The 24,155-nt window shown below is 42.4% G+C and overlaps 1 protein-coding gene across 1 annotated transcript in view; it reads right to left on the bottom strand.

The window, feature by feature from the left end:
• The window catches only part of SUFU (suppressor of fused homolog (Drosophila)), an 85,799-nt gene that overhangs the window by 50,525 nt on the left and 11,119 nt on the right, over positions 1 to 24,155 (bottom strand). The window contains exon 2 of the mRNA XM_010291805.1: positions 13,569 to 13,705. Within this exon, the coding sequence (XP_010290107.1) occupies positions 13,569 to 13,705 (137 nt within the window). The remainder of the gene's footprint in view (positions 1 to 13,568; positions 13,706 to 24,155) is intronic.

Here is a 24,155-nt window from a genome sequence, read left to right on the forward strand (position 1 = left end):
AGCCAGGATGTTTTATGGTTACCTGAACGTTTCTCAGCCAGGTGCAACTAGAACAAAGACTTATACCCACAGCATTTAATAACGTTTAGGTGTCCTCAGCAAGGGAAGAGAACTGCAGCAGGAGAGAAAACCTTTTTTTCATGTTGTTGGACCTCCTAAATACTTGTGCATGTGCAAGCCACCAAGAAGGATGGATGCTTAGATGGATGCAGCAGGAGCACCATAAGATTGTACAGTCACTTGTGATCTTCCCCTAGATACCTAGCTATGAGACGTTTCTGCCGAAGAGCTTTCAAGAGTTTGAAAGGGAAGCAAAGGAACTATCTTCCTCTGAAGGACCCAAAGATGCAAGCAGCTTCTTTTAATAGCCTTTACAGCATAGACATCTGGCAGAAAGACTGCAAGACTGCACTAGGGTATCCCTTTTAGCAAAAATTACTCAAGGGAAGACTGTGAGAAAACACCTATGGAGTTATCACATTGTAATCTCTTCAGAAAAGTTGTCTACTTACGCAGGCATTAGTTCTGGAGCTTATAACAGACAGGAAGGGCAGGAGTCTTTGAGAGCACACCATGGCATTTTTCTCAGTGGTTGATTATTTTCTCTCAAATTTTCAGAAATTTAAAGCTTGCACAGGCCAGACTTTTGTTTTACTTTGGCAAAGCAGGAGGCCGAAGGGCAGGAAACAGAGGAACTTTGTACTCACACATATTTGTGTAAAATATTAGTTACACATTGAGCTCTACCAACCCATTACAGTAGTGCAAGAGAAACATACAAAGTTAGTCCAAGAGCTATATTTACAACTCAAATGCAAAATGACCAGCCTGTTTATGGAGCACCTTTTGAAATGCCATCCAAAGTGTTCTGAGATGATTCCTTTAAACCCCTGATTTTAAATGAAAAAGGAGCAGAGTCCACTTTCCACAGCCTCTGGGCTCCCTACAGTCTCTGAATACATTCTCCCAGTTTCTCTTCCCCACCAAGAACAAAACGCTTCCCCTACTGTGCCCATTTGCTGCCTCCTGGCTGAGCAGGCTGCAGCAAAGGATCTTTGCATGGAGTCTGTCAGAAGATGGTCTGTAATAAGCTCCGTGTACTCTGCCTGTAAGAGTGGCAGTGGATTAGAAAGCACAGTTTGAACACCACTTGCTGCACAGATCTTCAATAGAAAGTGTAAGGTGGTGGATATGTAACCGTGAACCCAACTTCCACCTCAGTCTACTCTACTCTGCAGTTTCATCTAACATGGGCTTGGCAGCTGTCAAGGGAAAAAACAGTCCTTTTTCACAAGGCTACTCAGTACGTGTAACCTTCAAACTCTCCTCTGTGCATCCCAAACAATTGCACACAGGCAGTGAGAGAAGATGCTCCTGTGACTGCAAAACAATCTCTCTGTGTTGTGGCTTTCAGTTCCTTGAGAGAAGGAAGCAACACTATTCTGTGCAGAAGCCTTTAACTATTACAGTGGCTGCTTCCACTTCCCAGAAAAGGCTGGGTGGGACAAGGATCTCATATATAAGATGCCAAAGGATCTCACACCAGCAGGAGGGGGAGTTTTCTGCCTTTCCCAGAGCCATTTCCTTTGTCTTGCATTCCTCCTTCAGTACAACAGGGGACAGAGTCTTTGTCCGAGGCTGGGCTGACCATGTGCAGCTTCTCCCCAGCTTTCTTACCCCAGGAGTAAGGGATGCTCTTCTTAACGGGGCTTGCTGGTCCCCAGAATGTCAGCTCCTCCTCCCCCTCCTGCAGCAGGGAGGCTCTGGGTAGGATGGAGAAAAGGCTTCCTGCAGAAAGCTCAGTGCCCCTCCACTTTGGGCAGAAAACGTTAGCGAGATCAGTTCTGACCTTGAAACGTGGCCACTCAGGATGAACACCTGCTAGGGCCCAGCATCCAAGCGTCCCAGGGTGCGGGGCTGGCTGGATGTCCTCCTACCGCTTCGGCTGCTGGGGCAGCCTTGCATGGAGATGTGTCACACAGCTTCCTCTGGGTCTCCATGCTCGTTTCTCTCCTCTCTCTCCCAGTGGCAGCCCATATGCAATATGAAGGCTAAAACGACTTGTGCATTTATAAATGCAACCGTATATCAGATTTACAAGCGTTGCTGCTTTGTCCATGCCTGACATTTGGGAGCAGCCTCAGGGCACATGGACTGATGCAAAGCACAGAGAGAAGACAGGTCTTTCAATTTTTTTTTCTTTTTTAAATAAACCAACTGAATGAACTGTATTGAACAGCTGAAAAGCAATGAGCCAAGTTCATTTCCCAGGCAGGAACAGGACATGAGTTGACAGAATTAAAAGGGACAGCATCAGTTGAAATCTAGCCAACTCAAACTAGGCCTAAACCTACTTTATCTAAATTGCAGTAGCAGCTAAAAACAAGCCTCCTCTTTCAGACAGTGTTGAGATCCCTCACTTACTGCCTAGAAATACTATGCAATCAGTAAAGCAGTCCAGGGGAAGACAGCTTTCCCTCTATTTCAAAGTCTTCTATAAGGAACAAAGACTTTCTGTGCCTCTGCTCCTGGCACAAAGTCTCTTCATGCTTTAGTGTCAACCTACCCTTTGGGGCTGGAGAAGGTCAAAGACCTGTTCTCAGCCAAGAGCTAGAAGTTGGAGAGACAATAGTGGCTTCCATGACAAGACACAGGAACTACCCAGCCTGACCCATGAGTCCAGACAAACTGCAGCAGAGAAAAAAGCCCAAACTCCATGAGGTTGGGGAGGTAGAGAAAAAAAGGCTTTAATTTATACTACATAGCTAGCTCACTGACAACATAAGCCATGGACTTTTCCTCCCCCAAGTTGAATGAGAGTACAGGTGTCCTTGGAAATTCCTGGGTTCCCAGTCATGCTTTCCTACTGCTTAACTGCAGACTGGGAGGAAGCTTGGAGGAGCCCCATGCACAGTCCAGCTTAACACCACCAGTGCTGATGAAGCAAAAGGCAATGTCACACAGCAGTGGTGTTGGTTGCCTCCTCTCAAGGTCCTGAGACAGCATCCAGCACTTTTTAAACCTGGCCAGTGGGTTGCAGGGGTTCTTCTATCACTGTAGCAAAAGGAATTTTGTGGAGAAGAGATTCTCCAGTGTGGCACAATGTCCTAACAAGTCCCAAGCAAAGGCCTGGGAGATACTATCTGTCAGCTAGCAAGAACTAAGTAATTGCCAGCTTGTCCCATCAGTGGCTGAAGAAGTGACAGTGCTCCAAGGCAAAGGGCAGGTCTGAGACTGGCACTGGGGTGCCTCCAGTATTGCAAAGGGGCAGCACCCTGCCTATTCTAAACAGAAAGAGAAGGGAAGTTAATTTAGTCAGCCAAAATCTAAGGTCATGCAACTCCATTGATGCTGCCAGGAAGGAAGAGAATGTGGATGCTCCACCTGTGCAGTAGCATAACAGCACTCAGCAGCATTCACAGCTGTATTTCTGCTCTATGCCCTCAGCTAGTTTACCACTCACACCTGAAATCACTGAGACAGGACTCACATGGAGGAAGGACAGGCCACCAGGCGTGTGCTTGTTCACAGCCTGGGAAGCCTCAGCCACAGCTGGGGCCCCCACAAAGTTCCTCTCTTAAGGACTGGCAAGCCTCTTACCTGCCCTGTGCCTTGGCACCCAGCAACAAAATGGTGCTGGGTGTGTTTCCCTGCCTCACAAGTGAGGATAAAAGTATTGCACTTGGAAGGTCCCCAAAATTATGGCCATACAGACAAATAATATTAATCTTCGCAAGCGTGCAGAAAGAAACTGCATTAATTTAATCTAGGGAAGCCAGAAGCACCTCTGCATGCTGACCCACGCACCAGGCTCAGTGTCATCAGTACCAAAACCTGTCCTCTTCCACCTTCCCAGTGGAAAGGCTCCCTCCACCAAAAAGCATGAATGTTGCAGACAGTCAATATTGCTGCGCTTATTCCCTACAGACCCCTGCTAGGGGTTGGAAAGACCATCTTAACATTAAAAGCAGGTGCTGGAAGTTTACAGTTTCTTTGAGAGGGGGAAAATATGAGTTTTATTAATGCCTTTCAATGAACTCTGCTGGACCAAGCCAAGAACAGTCACAGAAAAAAACCAAAATGGACTGGAGAAAAAAGTTTGATGTCAAGGACTAAACAGCAAGAAGTCTTCCTGAGACTTGCCCAAGAGTTGCTATGTCACGAAAGCAGATGGGAGTCTAGCTGCCCCATCCTTCAAGCACACTCAAATTAAAACCGCATAAAGCCACACTGTAACACTAACTTCTCTCCTCCAAGAGCTCAGATACGTGATCATATTACTGGGTTCAGAGCCATAGGCTGGCATGAAGCAGGCTGTCCATCTCTTGTGCTGCAAAAAGAAGGGTTTCCTGCAACTGGCACTGCCTCGTGTGTTGGCTAATGGGCACACATGCACCATGTGAGCAGAGCTGCTAAAGAAGGACAAGCCCCATCTGCCAGGACATGCAACACAAGCGGTTTGACCATCCGGCATCCAGCTTTGGGCAGGGCGATCACATAGAATCTGCAGGCATATTTCAACCCTTGAGCATCCCGAGCAGTTAACAGCAACGAGAAAGTAAGAATAAATGCAGTCCCACCTTTAATGGTTTCTCTGAGCAACCCTGGGACAGTATTTCAAGAGGAGATGCTTTTATGTGCCTACAAAATGCCTCCTCTTAGAATCATCCTTTCTGCAGGCAAAAACATTTTCCATGAGGTCTCTTCAGTGTTGTCTGGCTGATCAACAGCTTTGCAGACAGATGTTCTCTCTGGAGTACTAGCAGTGCTGCAAAAGCTTTATTTGCAATCTACAAGGGGGGGAAAAAAAAGGGCTGGGTCCATCTGCAACCAGCACTTTGCTGCAATGGCTATCAGGACAATTTACAAGAGTTGCATTTGGCAATTTCCTCCCCAGTAACTTCAGAGCCTCCAGCCAGCTCCGGGGGAAGCCAGCGACAGGTTGGAGGCTGAAGCACAAGCTCGGTAGCTGCCTATCATGCCCAGCACATCAGCCAACCACTCCACACACAAGCAATCGGTTTATCAGCCAGCATGTCGTTTGGTACCAGCCCTGGCACGTACATCCCAGCTGGAAGCTCGGGGACATGGCAAGGCTGGCTTAGGAGATGGGGGAAGGGATGGGAAATATTGGGGAGGTGAGCTCATAGGCAGCAGTGTGGGGAGAAGTGGATTTATTGCAGTGGTGTGAGATGTAGAGAGGCTAGCACAGAGACATAAAGGACCAGGCTTGATCTGTGCTGCTGCTCACAGAACAGCTTGTTTTATGGGAAACGTCTATGAGGAATTAGGCTAAAACCCAACCAATTTCTCATGGACCACTGAATAACTATCAGATGATGAGAGCTTTTGGCCATGACAAACTTGGGTTAAATTGGAACCAGTGACTTAATGTTTCCATACCCCTTTGCAGAGAAAAGGCACGCAGCATGGTTGAGTCCTGTTCACCTACAGCAAACGACCAGGCAGGAGGCTATTTTATAAACTTCACTGCACTACAGTTTCAGTGTTTGCACAGCAGAGTTCTCTACATAACAGGTTCTGCTGAAATGAAATTCATGTTGATTTATACTTCTTTGTGGAGCTAAAACACACAGTTAATCCCCCCATTTTTAATCTAAAATCCTGGAATACTAGAGAGGAGCCAAGGCCAGCTCTACAATGGAAACTGGTCAATATTACAAACAGATGACAGAAAAAAAAAAAATTTTAGAGCCATAGCAACCAGAAGAGAACAATAAATCAGCTTGGGGTTGAAAAAAAAAATAAAATAAAGGCACAGTCAGGGAAAAATATATATGAATTACTGGGAGATTTTATTTGGCTGTAGTCGTCCTACTGGGAAGAAATAAACACCGTTTTACAAACAAGCTAGACAAGCCTCATTTGTATTCGAGGAAGCAAGAAGTTTGATTTGGGTTTGGGTTTTTGGTTTGGGTTTTGTGTGTTTGTTTTTTTTTTTTTTTGTTTTGTTTTTTTTGTTTTTTTTCCTTTTTACACACAGAAAGCAATCTGTTGTCAAGAATGTTTGAAAACATGTTGGCAAGGAGGTAGTCACTGAGACTACCACATTGAAGCTTTCTGGACTCCAGAAGATCTGAAGATGAAGTCCAATGGTTATGGCAGGGGGGGAGGGGGCCCAGTAAAAGCAGGGTCAAAGTTATCCACTGGCTGAATGGCTGCAGGTCTGTGACCCCAGCCAAATCACTTAATCCCACTGAGTCCCATTTTCAGTGTAAAAGTTATACTGCCTGTCAAACACAAAGTGCCTCCGTGGCTCAGACTACACTTGAATCAGATGGAAACTGCTGAGTAAGAAGAGTGCATTTATACCTGCAGTGCTTACAACTCCTGCATTAACAATTGAATACCAAAGGGGAAACTGAGGCACACAGAGCTGGCATAATACCCTCAAACTGATGCACGTGGTCAGTGACATAGGCAGGAACAGTGTACGTGCTTCCTCAAACTACAGACAAACCGTCAGACAATAATTCCTACCTGAAGAAAGTATGACATGTCAGAAATAAATAAGGAAAGCTAGACATACCTCATTTTGGGCTTGCTTTTCAGCCTGGCTGCTGCAGGCTTGTGTGGCTGTGCTGCCTCAGGCACTTGCACGTGTCAGTAAGAACCATCCTCCCTTACAGTAACTCTGGGAAATCGGCCTGCAGACTTGAATTGTGACAGACGACAGAAGCTCACAGTTACTAAGTTCCTGCAGGTTTCACAGAAATAACTATAAAGGACAAGAGAAGATACTTCATACCTTATCCCCTGAAAAGGGAATCCCTCACCGTAACAGTGCAGAGGAGGCAGACTTGCTAAGAGAGGTGTTTGCCGGGGAAAAAATCCAACACAACAAATCAGCTATAGCTAGTTTGGTCATTGTTTTGACATGTTGCTATCAACATTTATAACTCATCCTGTACCTGGAATTATTCTGTGCAATACACTTCTCAAAAGTGTAATAAATTTTCTAAGGAATAATTCGTATAAGCACATTTCTCCTAAAGTAATCAGCTGAAATCTGTATGAAATTGCCACTCACAAATTGTATCTTGCATGCTTACTTCCTTTGCTTGTAGATTTTGTTACTGTTTTGCAGTCCCCAAGACACAAACAGCTTCCTACTACTGACTAGTCAAAGGTTAGATATTAAAATTCAACTTTTAAATTAGCTGAGTGTTCAAAACTCACATTTAAATATCAGGAAATAATGATATTTAAATATCATTAGTAATCAGGAAACTCTGAAAAAACCATAAATTATGTATTTATGGAACCACAGAAAATGACATTTAGAAGACCTGAAGAGGGCACCTAATCAGTCAAGATATTTGTAATGTAAAGGAGACTCAGAAGGCTCCTACTCTGCCCTCACCTAAAGGAGGGATCAACTCTTCCTGACAAATATCCATGAAGAATAGTTCGACTTGTTCTCAAAGCTATGCAGCAATGAGGAATCTGCAACTATTCCAGTGCTTCACTACACTTATAATTCGAAAGTTTTTCCTAATGACAAAGCCTAACCCTACCTTACAGAAATGTTAGTAGTGACAGGCCTCTCGTATCTCCAGTAGGCACACAGAGAAGTTTATTACTTTATTCCCTACATCAACCTTTTGCATATTTGAAGACTGTTCTCACATCTTCCTTCCATCTTCTCTTCCTTAGACTAAACAAACATAACTCTCTTGATATTTCTCCACAGGTCATATTTTCTGGACCAGGGTCATTCTTATTGCTCTCCTCCAGACTCTCTCCAACTGGGATGCATCTGACTTGAAAGTCTTTTGCCTGAAACAAGATACAGTGCGCTCTCTTTCCCCTCAAGGTATTGCCAGCAATGCAGAAGGACTCTATCACATGCAATACACAGAATAGTTCTATTTATACATCAGAATAATTTCACTTCTCTCTGAATGAAGAGGGTGTTGGTGTTGGTTTAGGTATGGCCCATTGGTGATACTAACTCTGAATCATTTTCTTCTCCTTTCAGAACTGCTACCTTTCCCCAGCTGATAATTGTGCATTGGATTATTCCTGTATCAGCACTGACCTTCGCACTTGTTGCACCTCCCTGACCTTACTACGTATCAGTACTTCAGATCATTCCCACCATTTGCAAAGGTTGATCTGAACTCCAGCCCACTGTGCCATAGTGCTTTGCTGTGTCTGCAGATTTCATCCGGATACTCTGTATTTCATCATCCTGGTCAATACCAAATTGCATGAGCACTCGGACAGAATCAAAACTCTGCACATCTTTTGTGGTTGATGGCAACACATTGACAATTACTCAGAGTCTAAATATCCAACCAGTATTGCATCCCTCTTTAGTTTTTATCAAGATCGCATCTCCTCAGCTCGCTCACATACCTGTTGGAAGGAACAATGTCAGAGGTCTCACTAGTAAGGTGAGGTAACCAACAAGGTAACCAAGGTAACCAACATTCACTGCTTCCCATGGTGCCTGTTACATTGTCACAATTATTTTGTTCTGATTTATTCTTGACAAATACATGCTCGAACATCCACTATTGCCCGGATGTCCTCTAGATGGTTTGTTTTTCCTAGCAGTTTCTTAAGACCTGAAGTCTGATTGACCAATTAGAAACTGCAGGTTTTTGTATTTTTGGGGTTCTTTTTTTTGTGTGCGCGTGCACGCGTGTGTGTGAAGAACAGCGTGTGCGAGAAGAGCAGCATTTGCCATTTTCCAGCCTTCTGTAATGCTACCTGTACCCCCCAACGGCGGGGGCTCAGACTGCTCAGGCTCACATGTTCTGGGGTAAATGTTATCAAGCTCAAGACAACTTGCAAACCTCTGACTCACGGACATCATTTTAATACTTTTGAAGCTAGTTTCACTAGCTAATTCCCCACTACAATTCATGCATTGCAGAGAATATAACCATGACATATGCTATATCATTATCTTTAGGCTCTATGCATGACAAGTTTTTCCTGACAATTTCTCCAGACCTGTACTTACAGCTGCAGCTGTTTTCTTTCAGGCCAAGAAACACAGAAGCAGCAAGAACTCATACACACAACACATTTGTTTCCATGCTACATCAATATATTGCCCTCATGATATATACCAGGCAGACCCTTGGAAATACCCTAACTTTACCTTAGAAAGAAAAAGAAAAAAAAGCAGATTTTAATTTCAGGAAAACACAAACCACTGCCTCTCTATACTGATCAAATGTCATAATACTGCAGTACCTAAAGAGTTAACAATTGTAACAAGCCCTGGATAAGCTTTCCATAGGAGGAGCATTTCTTCCTCTTGGTTTGAATTCTAAGTTTGTTCTACCATGAGATATTCCCAGTACATCCATGAACCATGACAAGCTACGGTCACTGAATTGTTCAAAGTTTCATTTTCAAGGTTTGCAGGTCTAGGGTTTTTTTAAAACTAAAAATAACAGAGTTGGAATTTGTGGTCATGGTCAAACAGTGATAAAATTAAGAACAGATAAAGCCACAAATACTATTTTTTTGAGACTTGCAAGCTTGGTTTTGTTGAAGGAGGGGAAATAGTACCATTTAATCAAAAGCACAAAGCATCAAGTGTTTGTTACAGTGAACAGGGAAGGCCAAGGCTCTAAGAGGTCTGAAATTCAATGCAGAAGACTGCTTTTCTAAAGCACAACCACAGTGCAGGAGAGATGGAAACAAAGGAACGTAACAGTCATTTGCCTAGAAGTGTTTCTTAAATAATACATCACTTGCAATGAGACATGCTTTGCAACTTCAATACACAGTAATAATATTTAGGACAGCAGTAGCTTCTAGATGAGTCTCTTAACTCAGTCATCACCATCTGAAAATGCTCAGCTCAGCTGAGCTCAGGCTCAGCAGGCTCAGTTACTCTCCCCCAACTCCAACCAGACCCAGCAAAGCACATCTATGATAACCAAAAAGTTGGCTTATTATTCAAAAGATAAGAATTTAGCTCTTAGCATAGCTTTCAAAGTAAACAATCCTTTGACAAGCGAAAGCACTTGGAGCCTATCCAAAAAAGTTCCTGCCAGTTTTATTTTTTTTCTTCCTTCCTCTTCAGAGTGGATTCATAAGCATTACTCAAGTTGTTTCAGTTCATCAAATGTTTTTAAGGCTATTTTGGAGTATTAAAGAGACTCCACAGATTTTTTTAAAACAACTGAAGAGGACAACATTAAGGTACACACACTAGAGTCAAACAATGCCTATCATTGTTGCATTTGATAAATGCTCCAAATGGTACAGTCAAAAGAACTTGAGCAAAAAGAAACCTTTCATGATATAAAACGATGCTGCCGTGCCACAGCCTGCCCAATGCCCAGTGGTCTTTGGAAGAACTGCGCCTTCAAATACTTCACAGTTTTAAAGTTTTAACATCTGACCAGAGAAGTCCTGTAAAAGTCCAAGGAAGAACAATGATGGCAGAAGCTCACTTGGCTTTCTAGAGTGGCCATGTTGGACTGGGGGAAATCCCACTAGGCAGAACAAAAATAACACTGTCAAGCACTGCATGCCTTATCTCCCGGGGTGATGCAAGGGAGAACATTGGAAATGCTCTGGAAATTGCCAGCCTGAGAGGAGGCAGCTCGCGGGAGTAAAGCAAAGGAAAGCAGGACACGTCAGATGTAGCAAAAGGACTGGGGGCTCTGCAGAGCAACAGAGTGAGCGAACTTACGCTAAATTAGAAAAAGATTGCATCTAGCTATGGTCAAACAGTATTGCCCCAAGAGATCAAGAAGAAACATGATAGCCTGCCCCATTACAAGTCTTGCTTTTAAATGCATTATCTTGTCAGGATTAACCTGAGATCTATGATTAGTCAGAAGATTTTAACCTGAGAAAGTTCAAGTGATAAGTGATAAACAAGTTTGTACTACAATAAAAGTAGAGCCCGATGACTTGCTGCAACAGCATACGGTTTCCTTCTATATAGGGTGAGGAATGGTTGGTAATACTCAGTGGTAGAACACAGCTGCTTGCTTAAGGGCATAAAGCTGTATAGAAAAACCCAAAATCCAACTCTTCTGTGATATTTTAAAGAGCCTCTGGAAGTCTCTCATCCAGCCTCCTCTTTGAAGTGGAGCCATCACCAATGCTAGATCAGGGCTGCTGTAGCTTTGTTGCACTAAGCCCTGAGCCCTTTCAAGAATGGAGATCCACCAACTCTCTGATAAACTGTTCCCCATGCTTTGCCACTCTCCTTCTAAGCAAGTTTTCCTTGAAGCCCTTCCAGAACCTCCCATAGTACAATTCAGAGCTGTAGCCCCTTGTTGTGTTATAGGGCTTGACCCCAAAATCTTGTACCTACCTTCCCAAAAGCTGTAGGCTCCCATTAGATCACCCTGCATCTTCTCTTCACAGACTAAACCAGCCCTGCTCCCTCCAGCTCTCCTCATCGCTCATGTGCTCTGGGACCCCAGCCACCCTGGACTCTCTCCAGTTTCTCAGCATCTCTTAAACTGGAGGCCCAGAACAGGACACAGTATTAAGTGAGGCCTCCCCAGTGCCATGCACAAAAGATAATAACTTCCCTCAATCTGCTGGTCATGCTTTTCCTAAGGTAACCCAGCATGTGGCTTGCCTATTGCATGATGAGCGTAGTGTTGGCTCACACTCAATTTCATATTCAAAGAAGTCAATTTATGATTCATACATGGGGTTTTTTGATAACATAAATCCCAGAGGCTTGAATCCATTAACCTATATTTGAGCAGTGCCTTTAAGGAGTCATGGTGGATAGAAGGTCAAAACCAGCATGGATAAGCTGAGGATAACACTGAAGGCCCTTAGAAGTTCACATCAAGCTGATATGCATGGGCACAATTGCTCTTTGCAGTCTAAAAACAGTTCATTTGCTTTGAGGTGAGAAAGATGCAACTGCATTAGTGCAGGAAACCAAACAAGGAAAGTCTATGCCTGGAGTGCCAGCTTAGTCACTAATAAGTTTGTCCTAAAGTACCCTACCAAATCCTATTTCACCCTGCAGACCTCCTCTCACCCATGGAAAGGGTGAGACAAACAAGCAACTGCTATAGAGTGGTTGCTTAACATGCAAATAGAAGGCATTGAAATTACTGTATTAAAGAGACTGTTATGAGAACCTACACTGGACTAGAAAATTTAAAGCGCTCCAAAAGGGGTCTTATATGAAAGATAACATATAATATGTTGTATGTTATTAAAGTCTCCTTCTTAGATATGAAGAGTCAGATGTTTTCTTCAGATCCTGCAGTCAATACACAGAAAATGAGAGAATGAATTCATCACTGCACGGTCCGTATCAAAAAGCTACTGTACAATACAATTTAGGCAGGACAAGATCCTCAAATGGCAAAAATGAGAGTCATCTGGATTTAGATGCTTGAACAGCAAAAATCAAGATAGGAAAGAGAACAGATAAGCCCAAATTTGGATGGTAACTGGGGAAGATAGCTACACAGCAAAGGTTACAAAAAAAAAAAAGCTTGCGTCATTTCAAACTGCAACAAGAAACACTCCCAATACGAAGACAAGTGATCATCTGTGCTGGCACTGGTGTCTCACTGCCAGTCAACATTTAGAAGAAATACCCCACAAGAGTTGCCACTGCCTCAGGGATTTGTCATGGTGCTTACGAGAGCAATCCTGTTTTCACCCAGACCTTTCCTCTTTGAGAGTCAGCCAGCTGACTGAAAACCAGCAGTAGAATCAGAAGTTACTGAGCAATTCATTAACTAGTAGAGCAAGTAACAAATGCTACAAATTCAATAATCCTTGATTTAGAAGGTACTTTACCTGTAAGGGACCTCAAACTAGGTTAAAAAAAGTTCTTCAAATATTTTCATTCAGATCTTGTGATGATGGAGAGCGTCTTTCAAATACACTATCCACTCAACCATTCCATGAGTCTTCATGTGCTCACAACATAAACTAATATTCAATCCACTGGTATAAACAGAATCTAGGAACGGTAGTGCAAGAGAGTGTTTTATAGGCACTCTGGTTCCCAGCTTTCTGGCAAGTCTCCATCCACATTAATGATTCCTAATTGTTAATTCCTTAGCCCTCCCAGCCTTGTCATCCTTTATGACTTTTACATTTTCTCATCTTAGCAACTCCTTGTTTACATACATTACTGGTGCTCAACTGCACAGACCATAGGAAAAAGACTTGCTTGTGAAGGAACTGCAATTGTTTTGGAAGTTACAGCCCTGCTGCTCAGAAGTGAGACCTTATCAGATGGGTGCTTCTCAGCCGTTTTGGGATAAGCAGATGAGGTTTTCTTACTGGGAGAGCGTGAAACCAGAAATTAAGGAGGACAACAAAGAGCCACTGAGCAGGCTTCCTATGATTACTACGCATCCTGTATCATCAGCTTTTCCATACAACGGATTTGGAGTTACCTGGACAGCAGCTGGGTTTTGTCCCCAGCAAGCGGGGCTGATGGAACGAACACACTCTTTTGGTTTCCCACAACACAAAAATTCTCAAGATTTGACTGAGTGCTGATCTAACAGATATAGACCTTCAGAATGGAAGCAGCAAAAAGTGAGGCAGTATATTTAACCCTGCAGTACCTGACTGGAAGACGTATCTTGCTAAGCCTTGCATTAATTCTGCTGGCCAGGTAGGTGGTGCCGACTCCCCTGTTTCTCTCTTTAGCCGAAACGTCAACTCAAATCCAAAACCACTTGGTCCGTCTGTTCCCGTAAACCTGGAGGGAATGAAAAATGAAAAGTTGTAACATACTTCTTTTAACCAAAGCAGGCTGCAAGATAAGGACCATGGAAAAAGGATGAGTGTTCTCCTCAGAGAAGGTAAGTTTAGAAATTCTCTTACTTCGGTCTACTCTAGCTCAAATGGCATAACATTGTTAGGTTAGTTGATGTAATACAATTTCAAAGATAACTGTCATAGTAGTGTTTTCAGTCAGAAAAATACAGTTTTGGAACCATAACTTCTTTCCTGGTACCGGTGAGATTTTCAGCATCCTGAATTTGTTTTTAAAACAGCATTGTAATTTCTGCACCAATAGCTGCCCTGATTATATTTGATTAAATGGTAACACCAAAGAAAGTGCACATCAGAAAATAATGTTATTCCACCCTTGTGAATTCAGATTTCTACACATTGAGAAGTGGGATGCAACTAAGCTACTGGGCAGTAGTCTCTGGGTTGAAGCAGTTGAATTTTTGATGTACAGCACACAATTATGTGTTGTGGATGGTCAAAGGGGAGGAGGGAAACAAGAAGATGCAGGCAGAAAGTTAATAACCTCTCACACAATGCACTAATTCTTATTTTGCTCCACTGTATGCTTGTGCACATTCTCCTTGCATATCTAGGAGGACAACAGTAGAAAAGCATTGAATGACAACTACTGTTCAAGAAGCAGTAGTTTGGTCATTTCCCCATTTGACAGAGATATGTGCAAATTTATCTGGTTTGGTCAGACAGGGTCTGCCCAGTAGACTAAAAGTCGTATTAGAGGTATCAAGGCTATAATGAAAAGGAGCAAATAAAGGATATCCCCATACTACCCGTTGCTTCAATAAAACTAGTCCTTGAGAATCCTTTATTTTACACTTATACATATGGGAAAGTTCCTGTTCCAAGTGCCCAAATGCCACATTTGCCTGTGAAAAAATGAGAAACCTCGTGGATAAATGCATAAGCTCAAAAACTTGAAAACAAGTTGGGGACATCCATGTCCTTTCTACCACTGTCTCCACACCCCTCACTTGTTTGCTGTGGCTCTTCCACAAAGGCAGAGGAAAGAAAGAATGGTTTACACTGAGCACAAGGACACCTCACAGAAGTTTTCATAAACCAGTATCATTCTGCAAGTTCAAATCTCCAATACCTGCAGCCATTGGCAAATTCTCTGGAGAAACTTTGCAAAGCTGTATGGTGGTACCTTGCTGTCCATGCACAAAGCATTAGCATTGTGCTATTTCTAGAAACAGTCAAACAGAGCAGTCAGGAAAGCGATGAGAGCACCTTCCATTTGAAAAACACAGCTCACCAGCAGTGCGGAGACCCGTTCCAACTGCTGGATGGATTGTTCCCATAGTAAGGAGTCTGGTTTGAAGCAGAACCCCTTTATAGCGATCCTGTCTAGTTGACAAGCGTTAAAAGCGCTCAAACTTGAGCATCAATACAAACGCTTCATCATGCAATATATCTTTATTTGAGGATTCTTCAAGGAAAGCTTGATTGTGGTACACTTTCAAATGGTGTAACAAAATTAGTTAGGAAATGTATCAAGGACAGAACTAAACTATGGGACAGCCCAAAGAGATGACTGTTTTCCCAATGTAGTGCTTCAGTATTACACAGATTTACTGCATGCAACTCAAAGCATCATGTTGTTGGAGCCACCTAAGTTGTAACTTCCTACTGGTAATACAACAAAAAATATCCAGAGACCTTCACTTGAAGGATTTCCCATTCTTCACCATTTAACACTTTAGGCTAGATATAAGGAAGAAATTTTTCACAATGAGGGTGGTGAAACACTGGCCCAGGTTGCCCAGAGAGGTGGTAGATGCCCCCCCTCTGGAAATATTCAAAGTCAGGTTGGATGGGACTCTGAGCAACCTGACCTAGTTGAAGAGGTCCCTGCTCACTGCAGGGGAGGTGGACTACATGACCGTTAAAGGTCCTTTCCAACCCAAACTTTTCTATGATTCTATGAACTGTGACTGAAAACAAGAAAGCAGGTATTGAAAGCCAGTAAGACATCTACAATGAAGGGGAATAAATAATATATCCAAAAAAAACTATTTCATTAGTATAAAAATATACAAGCATGTCCATTTTTGTTTCCCTCCATGTTATGGTCAACAAAGAATTTGAGAATTATATACTACCAAAGCAAATTGCCTATGAACAGAGCAGATAATTAATTTCAGAATGGTCAACTGGTACATATAAAACCTCTTTTAGGAAACAAGTGTACCTTTAAGCAACAAGTCAAATAATTACATTTCGTTCTTAAACAAAGCAAGAGCTTACTGAATAACCAGCCAGCCAGAGAGTGGAATCTAGATGTGCAGCGAAACTTGTGTTCTGCAATCATGCATGCAGGTCCACCAAAGGGATTGGTACAGGATGGCGATAGCCTCAGAAATATGAAGTTGTACTTTGTACATTCAGCACCCCTGTAGTGTTTTATTAGTTTCACATATCAGATAGCAAAGGAAAACCAGAAATATTTCTTAAAGGGAGAAACAGAAACGCTTCAGAATGGGTAGTTTTCAAAGACTGATTCCAGGAAAAAGCATACACCAGAAACTGAAACACATTATGAACGGGTCAGTTTTAAGAAGGATCAAAGTTAACAAAAAGTCTTCAAGCTGATCTTTAACAGTTAAAATTTTTGGAAAGTAAGATGGCTCCCTATAGAATTTCCTCCTTTCAAGGCACATTCTGAAACAACACAGCTTTACTTCTAATATGCATTGAGCTTGAGTTTAGCGGGGTTTTTTTTGATCTCCACAGATCTCTCGGCTTCCCAAAAATAACTGTTTAAGACAAGACCACACATGCTTTATACTGATCCATACACAAGTTACGGAGTAACAGAAGTCTCCAGGTGAGTATCCAGCAAATTTAAAGCAAGATGAGCATTTAGGAGAACATTGCTGGTCAGCCACACATGAGTAGTCACAAAGCAGTAGGCAGGCAATGTTACTTACGTGATTTTTTTGTATGGTACTGAAAGACTAAAACAGAGAAGAACTACTAGAAAACAAATAGAATAAAAGATAAGGAATCGAGCAGTAAATTACCTACCTTCTAAGATTTAAAAAAATCCCTGAAAAATCAAAACATGTATCTTCTAAAAAATACTCAAAAAATGCAGCAGCATACAATGCTTATAATTCTCAAATTATGTTAACAGTTAAATGTTAGAAAAAATCCTATTTGCGTGTAAGAGATTTGCATTTAAAGATTAGATTTTAAATGTTTTTGAGTACTTAATGGTCACCAGTTCCTAAGAATACACTGCTTTGTTACAGTGAAATTTTAAATACATGCAATTCACCTGTATTGTGCAGCTGTTCTGAGGTAACAGTCTATAAAGTAAAAGTCTTTGATCTGTTTAATTTTAGCATGGTAATTTATTTTTGAAGAAATTGTGACACATGTGGCTTTAGAAGCTTGCGATTACTTTCGAAATCATTTATGTTTAAATCAGGTAAGTCTTTCATAGGAACAAATATTGATATTCAGAATATAATCAGGACAGTAATTTTCAGTTAGCATTTTGCCAAAGCTTTCGCTTTCATTCTTCAAAAAAAATCTTGTATTTGAAAGTAAGTTGAATGTAGTTTCAACAGCTGCGATAAAATTTCTCTCAATGAATAACGGACCATAATCCAGGACCAGAGCTCCTGGCCGAGGTTCAGACAATGTACATGAGAATGGAGACAGACGTGAGCTTCAGGAACTACATAAACCTAGGACCCTGTCACATGCCTCTGAACCTTGGTCTAACAAAAATCACAGAGGAGAATCCAGTAGCTCGGTTACACAGCTTGGCTCCTCTTATGGAAGTCCTTTTCACTAGTGAGCAAATACTTACACCAGCTCCAACTCCAAAATTTGTGAGGATAAGGATCCGTCAGTCCACTGGTGGAGAGGCAAGTAGCAGCCACAGCCAACAAACACATGGGAAATGGATTTGCCTGGTAAGAAGCCCAAGACCTCCAGATACATCTGCCATACAAATGGAATACTAAGCAAATGGCTTTTTACCCCCCCCGAAGATAAAGAGACTCTTCCCTTATATCTGGGCAGCTGCTCATTCCACCAAATCACCTGTGTCCATTTTTGTTCAAGATCTTACCAACAAGATGAAAGATCATAACAAAAGAAACCCATTCATCATATGGGAGATAATAAAGTGAGATTCCCCATAAACAAGTTAATTATTCCTATTTAATTAAATTTAATTAAGAATATATTAATCCCCATAAACAATTTATACCAAGATGTTCCATTACTTCCATGTGGAAACACTGGAGGCAGCCTCCTCCTTGTAAGGTATGTCCCCACTGCTTGGGAGTTATCTTAGGAGGCTGCTGAGGAACTGGACAAAAAAGGATCACACCTTGCAGTCTTGTAGATGTTAAAACTCATGCTTCTTCCTACAAGTTCCCAACAATATTCACAAAACTTCCAGAAAAGTCAGCCACCTTCATCGAGCCATGGTCAATCAACAAGCTAAAGAAAAAATATTGTTCCAGAAGAGATGGACTGAACAAGCTTCATTTCCATTGGAAACTGAATGGAGGGGTGAGGATAACCCATAGATGCAGGAAGTCTTGCTAAAGCACATGAAAGTCAGGCTTGCTCATGACCTCATCCATCAGACCCCCAAGTTCACTGCTACCTGTACTAACTTGTTTCCCTTCCAAGCGGGCAGCAAAGTGTCTGCAGCAGGTTAGCCTGACCCAAACTCCTGTGTCAACTGTGGAGGGAACACGTTTTTATTACACGCTTTTTGTTCTACAGAAGCAAGAAACCTCCCCCAAACACTATGTGGGGTTGGTTTCTTTGTGAGCAAGGGAGGTGGGGATTGGGGTGGTGGTTTTGGGATGGGTTTTTTTGGTTGTGGTTTGTTTGTTTAGTTTTGGTTTTGTTTTTTTTAAATCTGATTTTTAAATTTTAAATTCAGACTACAGCCAGTTTAGAACAAAGGCTTTGGAGCTCAGTTCAGCATCAATACTGAAGTGCTTTGCAGGTCATTTCTTTGGCAAAACAATTACAATACAGCAGTCCAAAAGCACCTCAGCTTTACAGTTAGGCGATAATCTGGATGGAGCTGTGCAAGAAGGAAACCTCAGAATTAGTACCTTGTATCTGTGCATGGCCCCAGGTACATAAACTGAAAGCTGCAACACAGCATTAAGTTTCTGTACTAACAGATCTGAATATTTCACATAGTTTGGTTTATGCCTTGGTTCTGCTGACCCCTGCAGTTTTGAGTGAAAGTTTCTTTTAAACACCTCTAAATTGCTAAGGGGGGGGGGGTGGAAATACATATTTTGCCCCAAAACTAAAGATACTAACAATAAAAGAGACAGCATGGATTGTATCGTGCCCACCACTGCTTTGTCCCCTCCAACTCGAGGGCACATCACCTTTACAGCCAACCCAACTGCAAAGCAGCCGGCTAAGTTTTCACAAAAACAAACACTGATGCAGAAATTCTTGGCTTGCTACATGCTCACTGGCACACATCAGATAGTTTTATATTATGACTACAGCTATAATGGAAGGCTGTGGTATCTGCCAAGTCAAATCCAACCCTATATTTAATATTAAAACCTTACTTTGTCGCATGAACAAAAATAAACCTTTTGAAAGCCAAGGTCATACATTACATGCCATTCTTTGGGTTAAAATTCCCTTTATCTGTTCAGCAAATCAGCTCAGCAGAACAGACCACATCGCAGCACTGCGCATACGCTGAAGGAGCCTGGCTTGTTCCTTTAATGAGGTAAGAGTTTCACTGATCATGATATTTAGTTCCAGCAAAAGAATCCAAAGAAATAGAGGCCCCTGTATTTACAGGGCCATGCGGCCGGGCCCCCCGAGCCCCAAGCCACCCCATGCTCTGCCAGGCCCTCTCCTGAAGCCACACACAGAGAACTGAAAAGCAGCTCCCCTCTGCAGCGGAGTACCCAGGGCGTTTTTCACATCAAATAACCCAGCTTAAGAGGATCAAAAGCCAAACTAGCCCTTCACTTTAAAAGCAGCTCTGAAACCCAGAGGCTTTTCATTTTAAATCAAAGCTATTTGCCACAGCATTTTCATTCCCACTTTCGCAGGGAACGAGAGAAGGTTTGCTTCACTTCAGTGCAAAATGGCTGTATTTCTGAAATTCTGCTTTTGAAAGCTACACAGCTCTCGACAAGGAGCAGAGTGTACTAGGTGTTTATTTTTTGAGAGTTTAAGAGTACGTGTATATAAATATATTAGGTGTACCAATCCCTCAAAATGGGAGTTTATGCAGGAAAATGCTGGCTCTTCACTACGATTATTTCAGCCAGGGAACAAGAAGAAAGCTCGTTCAGGGTATTTGGGGATAGTTAGGACTGCACTTTCAGAAGTCACAGCTCCACTCCCAGCAACTCCAGGGAGATAAACCAGGTCTCTTCTGGGAAGCAAGGGCAGGCTCACTGTACTCTGGACTGACTTGTCCCAGCTTCAGTTTTCAGCTCCTTCACCACTACTTTTGTGAAGCCACTTAAGATGCTTTTGTTTCAACTCCCTAATTGCATTTCTCCACATCTTCTACAAAGACAAAGCTTCCTGCTCTGCCGCTGGTGAGCCACTCTGATACTGTTTTCAAGGCTGCAGAAATGCAGTATCACTGCATTTCTAAGCCTGGCATCAGGAAGAACAGCTGTTATTTCCATCAGAAAGCAGTTTTAATTCTACCACCCACCTCCCCTGCCCGCCCCAAGCCGCGGTAATTGTCAATCAGTAGCTTTCAGTACTCCAGATCAGCCTATCAGGACATTTTAGAAGTTTGAGAAGGTGGTTAAACCAAGCTGATGGGCAGTGCCCACCACTCTGCTTGATGAGACCAAATTACTTCAAAGCCCAAGTCTCACTAGTGTTTTAAGACTGCATAGCTACTAACCATCCCAGAAGATTTTTCTATTAGCTAGCAAAGATATTACTATTAGCAACACAGAGGACTAGTGGGAAAAAAAGCATCAGGGTACTCAATGACCGACTTCATAGGTCCTGCCTGAGAAAAATCAAGACGTATACCATTTCCCTTTCACTGCCCACATCTGCTTACAAACAAGCAACACAAAGGGCGGTCTTCTGTCTAAAACGCAAGGAGAAGCCTTCAGCAGGCTGTTACAGCCTTTGAGTGGAACACCTCAGTGTCTCCATCTCCTAGGAACGACATCAGGCAAGAGCTGATGTGACCCAAACAAGGTTATGCTGAGAGTCAGTCTTCTGCATCCAAGCTCCAGGTGCATTGCACAATGTCTTTCCACTATAAGCAAATGACTCTCAAATTCCAGAGCTTCGGGGGAGTGTGGAGTAAGGAAAAAAAAAAAGTGACCCTACCTAGTGCTTTCAGCATCGTGCCTAACAGGAAATGGTTATTTTTAGTGTAGCTGTCAAACAATATAAAAGTCTCATCCAAGAGCCTTAACAGCATGCTGGGACACTCCTGTGAAGCAATTTTGTAAGAAAATAGGCACAGCAACCCCCCCATCTGAAAGGCTTAAAAAGTAGCCAAGAAAGTTATTTTGGTCAAAACCCACCTGCTTACTCATATATTCTCTTAGATTGTCTCCTGGCATTGAAAAAAGCATCAATTTTAAAGAAAGACACATAAAAACATCTGAGAGAAGCAGAAGGTGGTTGTCTGGATGTCAGATGGTTATCTCTTCAGAGTGCTCGACAGGAAATTCCATGAGCTCTCACCACCACCCTGAACCTGCGCGCAAGGTCTTACTGGACTCCTTTCTATCTTGATTTAAGAAAAAGCTTCATGCATAAGCAGAGCAAATACAAATGCAAAAAGAACACATGCTGAAAGATTTCTGTTCATGTAAAATCAAGCCTGGAAAGCGAGTGACACCTGGTGCTTGAGATGTCAGTCTATGGCTATGCCCAAAGCTGTTGCTCAGAGCTTGCTCTTGCAGTACATCATATCAAATGTTAGGCCATCAACCAAATGGAAAACCTTTCTAGAAACAGCAACTTAAATTCTTTTTAGAGAATTATTCCAACATCTACATCCAAATTGATGCACAGGTGCTCACTATACAGTTATTTGGAGATGGGTTTCTCAGCTTTCTGAAATACTCATGTAGGATTGGCTTAGAAAACTTACACTGAGATACATCTGAGGAAAATGTAATTGATTTGTTGCTGGCCCATATGAAAACAGAGCTCTGCTTCACTGAGCTTACCATTCAGCAGGCGAAGTGCTGTTACAGAGCAGAGGGGGAAGAGGAAACAACAGTTTAAGTTTCTCTCATACATACACAACACTGATTTCACACATTTTGCTGTTCAGCTACTCCAAAACTCAGCTGGTGACAATCTTGCCCCTGAAGCCTGGAGACTCAAAGTTTGTGTTTTGTTTTTAAAAAACTGTTTCTGTAAATAATGTATGTTGATACAACAGATAAATTGATTTTTCCTCTAAACGTTCAGACTACACAGTCAAGTCAACCTTACTCCTAACTCCACAGACACAACTGTATCATGAGATAGTGTCACTTAAACTATGCAATAATACAGTAAGGGTTTCCAGCAGCTTTAGACACAAGCAACATGGGAATTGTGTGCATGTTTGTAGAGTTGACAGACTAGCTGCTTCTTAGAAACCTAAATCAGTCAGGCATGTGAGAAGCACTTGGCATGCAAGTGTCATTAAATATGTCCATACCACAGTCACCTACATCACTAGAGGCTGAGAGCTGGGTTTGCTTTAGTCTTAATAAAAGAAGGCTAAAGGGAGGGCGTAATCTTATTGCTGTCCTCAACTACCTGTTGGGAGGGTGAAGGACAGATGGAGTCAGAACTTTCTCAGAGATGCACAGCAAAATGGCAAAGGTCAATTCCAGTTTCATGTATGTGGAAATCTTTTCCACACGATAGTGGTCAAACCCTGGAACAGCCAGGGAGGCTGTGGACATTGGCCCTCCAAGCAGACATCAGCTGGAGACTTTCAAAGGTCCCTTCCAACTCAAGTGATCCTACAAAGCATCACTGCCAAGAACACAGGTATGAACTTTTACTACCAGTACCCTGTGCCCAAAACCAAGCTGGCAGGATCCACAAGCTGGTAATTCACAAACACACAAGTTAAATTTGCTTTGACAGAAATGGTTACTGTGCTCAGCTCCTGCCCCTCACATGGGAAGCAGCTCCTGAACTATGCTCTCTCCAGCCCAGCATGTTAAAGCAAACCACCATCAGTTTTCAAGTCACTTTATTGTGCTGGGCTGCAAGTTAAGGCAGTTTAGGGGCTGCTTCTTTGAGGTTCAGCTATCAATGACATGAAAGTAGTAGCATCTGGAAGAAGGATAGGATCTCACGTAGCTGCTGGAGGTTAATCCCTTTGAGCTCTAGAGACCTGGAAGCATTATTGTCTCATTCTGGAGAGCACCAACATACAGTCATACACAGAAGGATACTGCAAATAGATTAAGAGCTAAAGGCTGTAATGGCTCTGTCAGTGCCAAAGAGATCTATCTGCTTCATTACTAACACTAAGTCAAGAAACATCGTAACACTCTTAGAGTCCTAAAACAGCATCCGGATGACCTAAGTTTCAATCTCATCTGCTACAAACCTCCCATCCTCCTCAACAAGTTACTTAGGAATTTGATTCTCAGATGTAAAATAATGATATTTCCCTGCTTCAAAGAGTAATGTGACACACTGATCATATAGGAAATGCTTATATACTCGATCTATCAAGGTCACAAAAGCTGGGAAATTAACTCCATATTCTGCACAGCATGGACAAATACTGAACACGGGAAATGACTAAAACAACAAAATATGAAACAGGAGGTTGCATGGGATGTATCACTCTCTACCCCAGCAAAAGACATCCACATGAGGGCAGTTTACTTTTTATTTTCTCTGTTTTATAGTGCATGAATGTAGCTTACCGGTAGGTGATGGTTTGATCTTCCACTACAGTCATAACTAAACTGACAAGACCAAACCACTTCATGATTCCCCAAAAATGTTGTTGTTGTTTTTTTTTTTAATTAAAAAAAAAATCTATGTGAAATCAGTTGACTGGAGGATTGGCCACGCTTTTCAGCTTGAGGGCTTACACATTTCTCCACAAAGCCACCCAGGCTTCCCACCTCACAGCCAGCAGAACCCATCCCAACCCAGTTGAGGTGTCCCTGAGAGCAGGTTCTCAACCACCACCTGCAGCACACTGCAAGCACAGCTAGCACGACAAGTGAGGCTGCCCTTCTTGGCACTACAGAGAAAGTGCAAACAGCCTCACTGCAATAGCCTGGGGAAGTTGCAGCAGAGTTACATCATCTTAATGCCCAGGAGTACAATAAGGATTTACTACTGCATTCACAAAACAAGGGGCAGGGAACTAGTGGGGGGAAAAAAAAAACCAAACAACTTACCAAGAC

The sequence above is a fragment of the Phaethon lepturus genome, unplaced genomic scaffold, assembly GCF_000687285.1.
Source record: "Phaethon lepturus isolate BGI_N335 unplaced genomic scaffold, ASM68728v1 scaffold10340, whole genome shotgun sequence".
Lineage (NCBI taxonomy): Eukaryota > Metazoa > Chordata > Aves > Phaethontiformes > Phaethontidae > Phaethon > Phaethon lepturus.